This window comes from Pocillopora damicornis, chromosome 6 (assembly GCF_964200805.1).
Source record: "Pocillopora damicornis chromosome 6, jaPocDami1.2, whole genome shotgun sequence".
Lineage (NCBI taxonomy): Eukaryota > Metazoa > Cnidaria > Anthozoa > Scleractinia > Pocilloporidae > Pocillopora > Pocillopora damicornis.
This window is the reverse complement of record NC_142675.1, coordinates 14,510,563-14,520,000: the sequence shown is the minus strand read 5'-3', so window position 1 is coordinate 14,520,000 and position 9,438 is coordinate 14,510,563. Positions and strand designations below refer to the sequence as shown.

Genomic DNA, 9,438 nt, shown 5'->3' with positions numbered 1-9,438 from the left:
TATTTTTCTTTACAGTAGGACTTATGAAGAAGAAAAAACTGTTTACGACGTAAGTTACGGCTAAGACATTAAGGTTGCATCGGTGCGAGGATAAAGTATGTGATCTTACTTTTAATTTGCTATATTCACGAGAAATTGGCAATCTTTGAAGGAAGAGAAAAAAGGATTTTACTAAAAATGCAGAAGGAATGTATTTGAAACGGGTTGCAGATACCATGTGATTAATAACCTATAACTGGATATGGACTTTGCCGTGGGACCAGGTCAAGCTAATCACTAGATTTTTTCTCGGTTGTTCCAAATTTCACACATAAATTAATTCATAGGTCTGCTTTCGGTTGAGATTTGTTTTTGAAATAAATCTTCAAATAATTCCAGAAATCTCGGTCAATCCGTTGAACATGATCCTTTCAGTGGTGGAGGACATGCTTTTTGTTGATTTAAGATACAAGAAAGGAAGTATATAAACATAAGTCAGATAAAAATGCTTAAAATGTTTTTGCCTTGTATGGCCTCTTGTAGAAATTGACCAAACTTTATTGTTACATACCCATTTATTAAGTAGTTGAACGGGTACATTGATTTGATAGAATGTGGTGACGCTACAAGATATTGAACTAAGTCAGCACCATTCAAGCACACCCGGGCAGCCCTCTTCAGAGTACGTGGGTCTCAGAGAAGCCAGAAAAGATAATAGAAAAGCACAAAGTACAAGTCCAGGTTATGAGCTTCCTTATCCAGCAAAACGCTCCTGGGAAGTTCCAAGACATCACGTTACCATCGATAAAGTCATTGGTAAAGGTGCTTTTGGACAGGTTGCCAAGGGAACGGCAGTAGGACTTCAAGGGAGGCCTGATACGACTACAGTGGCCATTAAGATGCTCAAACGTGAGTCATGTACTTATTTCAGGACATTTCTTACTGTTTTTTTTTTTTTGTGTTTTTTGTTTTGCATATCATTAACATTTGCTATTTAACTCTCCAGCTAACGCTAAGGTATCGTACAAAAGGGAATTGATGAAAGAACTTGAAACGATGAAGAAGCTTAAAAAACATCCTCACGTCATAAAACTCTTGGGATGTGTTACGGAATCTGGTATGTTTTGATTATCTAGGTTTTTGATGCCAAACGCATTTTCCTTGTAAATTTACAAAAAAGGCAATAACAATTCGCTTTAATTTTTAGGAAAACGCTTTCTTCTTTGTTTTCAGAGGAACTCCTGGTACTGATTGAATATGTCCCTTTTGGAGATCTGCTTGGTTACCTGAGAAAGAGCCGTGGATTAAATGACACTTATTACAAAGACCCGGATATCAAACCTCGAACCAATCTGACGTCACAGCAGTTGATGAAGTTTGCCTGGCAAATCGCTGATGGCATGAGTTACCTGTCCTCAGAATCTGTAAGTTAACTAACAAATGCAAAAGACGTAATTTAATTCTAAAATATTCCTTGTAGGGCGTACCGTCATGGTAAGTTTTTCTGACATGCATACTATTTCATATTTTGCAAACATTTTCTTACCGTTTGGTCTAGGGCTTTTTCTGTAGGGCGCACCCTCCAATTTCCAACGCTATCACCCTTGCTTTTTTGTTATTAACATGATTGCAATCGTTGTGCAGCCTTGCAGATGTACCTCACCCTCGACTTCTTCTGGTCTCACTGACTCCCATAAAGTTTTCAATTGTCAACAGTTCACTGATTATCGAAAGAGAATTTTCTCCAATTCTCCTGGAAACTGTAACAGTACTAATGCATTTTAATTTATTATCACTTGGGCTTGTAAGAAACACGTGCGCTGTTGAATTCGCTAAAAGCGGATAATTTTAGATCTGAACTTTTTTTTCAGTTCCTCTTTTAACTACTGATTCTCCCTTCTTTCACAATCCATTCTTTTAGATCATCCACCGAGATCTTGCAGCCCGTAATGTGTTGGTTGGACAAAACGAAACGTGTAAGGTGACAGACTTTGGGATGGCCAGAGATGTGCAACAGGAAAATATCTATGAACGAAAAACAAAGGTAATACAAAAATGGGGGGTACTCAGTTAAGCTCAGTCACCTTACACAATAACTCTTGTGGCAGAGATAGCATGTTTATGGTTTTCGATCAGGATATCTCTGGATTGGACCTGATAAGGAAATAACGGATACTTATAGAGTACTATTTCATCTATAACTGTCGTTGATTTCTCGCTAACTATTATTTTTGTTCTCTTTCATAAATCTTTAGGGCCGTCTTCCAGTGAAGTGGACAGCTTATGAGGCGTTGTTTTATGGTACCTATACCACCAAAAGTGACGTGTAAGTATATCTGATCATAATTGTGAAAGATGACGTCTATTAAACAAGTGGTTCATGCTTAGCGTGCGTACATAAAGGTAAGGATTGGTATGGATGTTCGTGGGAAGTTTGGAGAGCACAAGAAAAGTGTAAGAGTTCCTTTAGGGGCGGTGGATAGCCATTCTTGCTTCTTGACTGCTCCCCAGACTTTCCAAGTGCATCCACAACTCGATATACGCACAGTTACAGGCATCAACTAATTGTTGTATGACATAGCAGACACAATTTGTCCACGATATAATAGTCGCGTGCTACCTGAAAGCTATAAGTAAAAAGTAAGGCAATAATGACAAGAAGTATTTCGAGTTTAAAACTTTTTTCAAAGAAGTGCTAAATATGTTGTTTTTAGTGCGAAGAATGTATGAATTTCTTGCGCCTACCAGTCCCACGAAGTGTTAGGAATTACATAAAGGATTCTAACGAAATGCTATCGAAAATACTCGAAAAAATAATAATTACCGATCCGAAGAAGAGTCCAAACGTCGCAAAGCCTCATTTGAGATCAGCAAGTTCAGTTTTCTTTTTTAAGCCATCACTCGTGTTGCGTCGGGGAACCGAAGTATCGTTAACACTAAAGCTAATTCCGTCGCCTTAAGATTTAAATGTCCATTCAGTTTCCAAATCTAGTGATATTTGGCATACTTACTTTTCACTTTGTGCCTCAAATTCAGTCTTAAAAACGACTGGAACCCATGGCTAAACTGGAAGGGGGCCTTACAGCAAATACACTTGCACACATACAACGGCCGTGCGTCCTTAGAGATAGTAGACATTCTACAATGACTCAATAGCTAGGAATAAGATGAAAGAAATGCGCACTAACTTATAAATTTTCCTCCTGTAAATGTTATCACTGTAAAAAAGGATTAAAAAGTTTGTCAAAAAGATATTCGTTTTGTCTTATATAATGTTTATGTCTTCAGCCAGCCATTTTACTCATGTTTTCTTTGCCTCCCTGCAGATGGAGTTATGGAGTTGTCCTTTACGAGATTTTCACCATAGGTAACGTCTGATGGAAATTTAAGAGACTGCAGAGATTTTTTTGCCATACACGTATTTGAACTGAACAATTTTGTAACCGAAGTAGTTGTGCTCATCCATTTATTTAAAATATCCACACGTCTACGGTACTAAACTTGAGGAGGGAAAATGCATATGCAAGAAATAAACTCACAATAGAGAAAAAGATTTATGTGCATAACTATACAGAGCATTTATAAACAACGAGTCTGCTTCTAAAAAGTGGACATAAACGTTAATGCACAGGACTAAATCTATACACAAAACTTAACAAATTATTCAACATAAGTTTCGTAACATCATGTAGCGATATAAATATCAACCACAAGTACACAACTAATGAAACGTACAAACACTCACAGGTAATTAACACGCGAAAGCAAAACACACGGAAAACGGTAGAGAAGCAGGTTTCGCGAATAGCAATGCATTCTGTTCAGGTAGACAACTCCCTATGCAAATTCATACTCCATCAAAATGACATAGATGATGCTTTCATTGATGGTCGTTGTTTAAGACATTAACATTTCGACTGTCTTGTTGAACTCTTTCAGGCGGTTCACCTTACCCAAGAATGAATGGAAAAAAAATTGCCAACCTACTTGAAGAGGGATACAGAATGCCTAAGCCACAACACGTGGATGATCAATTGTAAGCTTCTATTAAGTCTTTTTCCTTCCTTGCAACAGGAAATATTCTATAAACTATTTCACATCAACTGATGTTTGATGTTCACAAGATGAAATAATCCTGTATTCCATATAAAAAATTCTAGGTATCAGATCATGATGAGATGCTGGCAAAATGATCCAGATGAAAGACCAACTTTCACTGAATTAAAAAATCAGGTTAAAGACAAGGAAACTCTACACAAGGTGAGAATTATGGTGGACATGGCGATTTTCTTTTACGCTGGAGTATCTTTAAATTCATAGCTTGTCATTCAGATAGCCTTACTTGATATGTACTCATCTCTTCCAATTTGTGCGAAGTTTGGATTGCTTCTTCCTGTTGTTTCCTTGAAGCAAACAAAGTAAAGGTTATTATCGGTTGTTATCGGTATATGAGAAGCAAAATAAAATGTTCCAACAACAGAAAAATCTTTACGGTCATTATATAAAAGATGATAAGACTATTGCAAAATTGCACTGAAATGTCCCCCAAAAAAGCGAACAATGACATCTCGTAATTCCAAAAATACTGCTACCTGACATTTAATGTGGATAACTCATGATATAACGTAAAGGGGGAACACATTCGGTTTCATAATGCTATCTCCCTTTTTCTCTTTAGAGGCTGATCAACATGAGAATGTACGACAAGAAGTTGTATGCAAACGTCGAGGATTTAATAGTGTAATTAGGTACACGTCCTCAGTGTTTGATTGGCGAATTGTTTGAACATTTTGCCACAATAAGTTTCACGGAATGATAATCTTCGACTTAAGCGCTTACTTTGTTAGGGAGTTTTACGAATTGGTCAGGTAACACATTTAATTTTAATTTAGTTTCATTTTCCATAAAGGTGAAGCTTTATTACGTCTAAGTTTTCGTATTCATAGTCAAATATACCGACATTTTGCTGTTTAGCATCTTAAGTACATGCACGCTTGCTTTTGTTCAATTTTCTTATTATTTTTTTGAACGAATAAAGTCGTTCAAGACTGAATCAAATTAATAGATTTAGAAAGCCGTGCCGCAATCAAATTGATTGTCATTTTCTTTTATAGCGAGAGCATGACTTTCTTGTCTTAGTTTTTACCAGCGCTGATCAAAAGTTTAAGACGTAAAAAAGTGTAAACCCGAACTTTTCTTAAATTTTTTTTTCTGACTTCAATTCGCCGAACATTTTTTCATCGCTATAAAGATGACAATAACAACAAATAACACTGAATAATAGAGAAGGTAAGCTTCGTGATATTTCATTTTGATAAACTTCATCATGAGGCAAGTTTATTAATAAATTAATTCATGATAAAATTAACAGCATCCCATTCCTAGAGATTTCATACAGGATTTAAGAAATGTATCAAAGAAAAGTCTTTACGTTGTTTTAAGCCTTGCTCAACTAAAAGTGAACTAAGCCCTGGAATCTTGGATCACTTGCCAACGATCGCGTTTCCTATTTGGAATCTAGCATAAATGTAGCGGTAAATTTTTACAAATACACCGAATAAAACAAAGAATGGGACCAGGTTATCCTGGAAATGAGTTCTGAAATCATTCCATACAACATTATCTCGTCTATAAGTGCACAATTTACGCAAATCTTAGGCGTTTTGATCGCGACGCGAAAACTAGCGTAATGACGTCCTGAACTTGTCGGGGAGAACGGCAAAGCCAACACCGGAAGTCGAAATAGAGTCGTCTCGCGCTTTCCCGTTCTGAAATGATGTTCCCGTCCTCTTGCTAAATTACTCTAATAATTCCTTTCTGAAGACTGATTATAGCCATATTTTTCTTCTCATCTTTGTATCGTAGGTTATCCATTGGTAGTAAACAAATTTCAAAATATTGAAACACAACGGCAACCCTGGAATGGGGCTTTCTCCTATCCCCTTGCGCTTCGATACGGTTGTCAGTTAGTGTAAATTTCGAAGTCTATGCTGTTACTGACTGTGAGTTGTCAGAAGTCAAGTCATTTGATGCAATTTACCTTTCGTCCTTCGAAGTTCTTTTTTCAAAACTGAATCACATCTGCATAAGTTACAAATCTCTGTCATATGTAGAACCCAATTACTCCTCGGTCACCTTGTAATTTTTGAAAGTGAACAAGTGAATTCGAGTTTACACTTTCTCTATACTCTACAAGATAAGAAGCGTAGAAGCAGTCTCGTCTGGGAGTTTTGATGAATATCTTGCAATCGTTGATTCAAGCAAATTACGTCTCGGGTTATGTTTTGAGAAACAAAATCGATCTCAAATGCTACATAATCCATTCTGTTACACAATAGAGCAAGCAGAACGGCTCGATCCCGCTTCTGAACTGAACACTTGGTAAATAAGAAAAAGAACGGTTAGGAGATGAAAGGTGGTTCCTTTCACCGATAGCAATTTAATCGCAACCCGTGACACTTTACCCGCAACGCATTAGGAAATGGGAGAAATATATAAAGTGCGAGAGGATAGGACGTTCACAAGTGTGGGCATAGTGAAGACACTGTTGTGGTGTGCCGACCCGCATGTAAAGCAACGATTTACGAAGGTTTTGAATTTATTGAAACTGTACTATCCCATTAGTGAAAATGCTGGAGATTATTAAAAACTAAATATTTATTTTTTTAATGTGAACACGTCACGAGACTTAATATGTCCCAGCTAAAGCTAGGGAAAATCCGATGTTATGATCCATCAAACATTTTTGCTCGTATGCGATTGGTCTAAATCATCACGTGACCAAATATGAGCTAAAACTATGGGATTTCAGAGGATGTCACCCGAGTGATATTCTCCAATTTTCAAACCCTTCGTCCACTACGACAAGTCTTCGTTTAAAATTTAATTCAAGATGAAAGAGCCTTTGTGTTTGTTACAGAAGAAGAGAAATATTTGTTTTGTTCATAAAGCCGTAACAGATAACACTCAAAAGAAGAAATCCCGCACCGTAAACAGGAGGCGATTCGTAAATATTTTTTCACGCGCATTGCAATATTTCACAAAAATATGCTGGTATGTTTGCCCTTAGACATTATCTGGTCATTGAAGCTGATAGTTTTCCTCGAGTTTCGCTCTCAGGAAACTGTTTGCATCTTGGAACAGACAATGTACGTGGACAAATATCCGTGCATATTTTCGCGCCAAATAAAGGCTATTTTCTACATAATTCCCAAGTGATATTCCCCAGTTTCAAAAGCTTATGTCCAATACGATAATTCTGCGTTTAAAATCTAATTCGATATGACAGAGCGTTAAGAGAAGAAATATTTCTTTGTCTATAAAGTCGTACCAGAGAACACTAGAAAATAAATATCCCATACAATAATGTTAGGCTGATCGAGGACATTTTGTCCTGCGCGCTGCACAAATATTTTAGGAATAGTAAATACAGTTCAAAACTGTTCTTTTTTCGGAACAGATGATGTCCGCTGGAAAATATCTGAGCATAATTTTGTACTAAATAGAAGCTACGGCACATATGTCACAAGACGGCGCATCATAAAATCAGAACGAGAAGGCGCTCTCTGGGACTTGAACCCCTCAAAGCATGTTTAAAACAGGACATTTATAAGTAAAACAAAATTGCACGAGCCCGTATGGCGAGTGCAACTTGTTGTCTTTGAAAAAATTACAGGTGCTTATTTACACCAAATTGCACGAGAAATCATGTTGTTACTTATTGATAATTTACATGAAAAAGGCATCACAGAAAGTCAAGACAGACGAAATTTTGACAGCGCGCGCTTTGACAGATACACATCTGAAAGACCTTTCATCCATGGCCTTGGGAACACGTTATACATTTCTATATTCTGTAGGGATGGGCGTAGATGAGTGGATTGATAAAATAACTTTTCCATCAGGCTTGAGTAAACTCACGATGTAGCCCTCTCCCGTATGTCACAGAACTACCTGGAAGAGGGTAGCTAAAAAAATCGATATGAACGGCTGGAGGAAAAGTCAGTTGATGTAAAAGAAGTGATTCCTGCTAAGAAATGAAAAACGCATAAGTGGAATGAGACATTCATCCCACTAGTTGAACAGTTATCTTCTTTCTGGTCAGCTCATGGACGGGTAGTAGAAAGTTATTTATCATAGCTTGTAAGAAAATGTAACAAGCTGCCTAAAAAACTATCCTATTTTAGTGCAAATCTACTAGCGTTTTATTACAAATACTGCGATCCGATTGGCCACGCTGCTCCTTATCTATCAAACAATTGTTCCACGATCACGCGTTGGATATGAGATCATAGATGGCTAAAATCATCTCATATCCAACAAGCACGGGTGGAATAATTGTTTTAGTAAAACGCTCTAAAATATAGATAAATCTCACCAACTTTACTTTGTGAGAACAAACGGAATGTTACAATGTACAAAAACACTTCCGGTTAAACTAGTCTCCGTGAGCACGCATGGTATAATGGCTCGTTACCCATGATGGCTAAGACAATAAAAACTCTTAAATTTCATTATCCGATGATCAAGTTTTTAATAATCTGTGATAGACAATGAGTAGCTTGAGTAGTGCAATAGTGTGCTGGTGTAAATAAAATAAAATGAAAACATGTTCATGTTGTGCTGTGAACGACTATCAGATTTGTGCTAAAACAACTTTGCGTTACAGTGTATTCGGGTTTCTCCATCATCAACTATCACGCGATAGAAATCTCGCACTTTAAATCTAATTGTTGCATACAGCAATTTGCAAATTAATTTTGTCCTTACTCCTGTTTCAAAATTTGAGGTCTACACCCCTACCCTTTATATTGGTAAGTGTTAGCAATGTTGTTGCTTAAACCTCGTGGAAAAATGAAAAATATTAATAATACCTCGAATTCGCCTAGCTGTTTGTTTTGTTCAGCTCATTACGTGGTATTAAAGAGATTTTAGAAGGATTACAACGCCTCAGTTTTCACTCACGTTCCTTGGCATGGTTAGATTCACCTGCAAAAATGGGACAGTTTCTTTTTCGTTTAGGGGGAGTTCTTATTATACGGCGACGAATTATTTACTTGTGTCAAAATTGGATTTTTAAATAAAAACTCGAAACGTAAATCAAAGTCCAACACGAACTCGAACTCGAAAACAAACTCGAGTACACCTTACTCTCCCTAAGCAGAGACCATAGTGATTGACACACCACGTCCACTATTTCAAACTTCAATCCTTCATTTTAACCAGAATCGAAGTTCTTCGTTTTTTAATGTTGCTGGTGATCTCCCGGCAAGAGAAGCTCCTGGAATATCGTCCTCTGTAAGCCCACTTGCAGCCATTCGTGACAGTCAAGACACAAGAAAAAGCGTGGCCCCACGACCTCGCTTTCGTGCAACTTGGCCTGGGCCGTCCGAGTGACCTCCATAATTGCATTCAGTGTATAGCGATTGACGTAACACGTTCACTATGTCAAACTTCAGT

At 37.3% G+C, this 9,438-nt stretch overlaps 1 protein-coding gene across 3 annotated transcripts in view; it reads left to right on the top strand.

The window, feature by feature from the left end:
- LOC113677713 (tyrosine kinase receptor Cad96Ca) overlaps nt 1-5,571 on the top strand; it is a 13,525-nt gene extending 7,954 nt beyond the window's left edge. For all 3 annotated transcript variants that reach the window (XM_089208694.1, XM_089208693.1, XM_089208695.1), the window contains 10 exons: nt 16-49; nt 591-888; nt 986-1,096; nt 1,213-1,403; nt 1,901-2,023; nt 2,235-2,305; nt 3,306-3,346; nt 3,919-4,015; nt 4,140-4,239; nt 4,658-5,571. In XM_089208694.1, the coding sequence (XP_089064820.1) occupies nt 16-49; nt 591-888; nt 986-1,096; nt 1,213-1,403; nt 1,901-2,023; nt 2,235-2,305; nt 3,306-3,346; nt 3,919-4,015; nt 4,140-4,239; nt 4,658-4,723 (1,132 nt within the window). In that variant the 3' untranslated portion in view covers nt 4,724-5,571. The remainder of the gene's footprint in view (nt 1-15; nt 50-590; nt 889-985; nt 1,097-1,212; nt 1,404-1,900; nt 2,024-2,234; nt 2,306-3,305; nt 3,347-3,918; nt 4,016-4,139; nt 4,240-4,657) is intronic.
- Nucleotides 5,572-9,438: the final 3,867 nt, after the last annotated feature.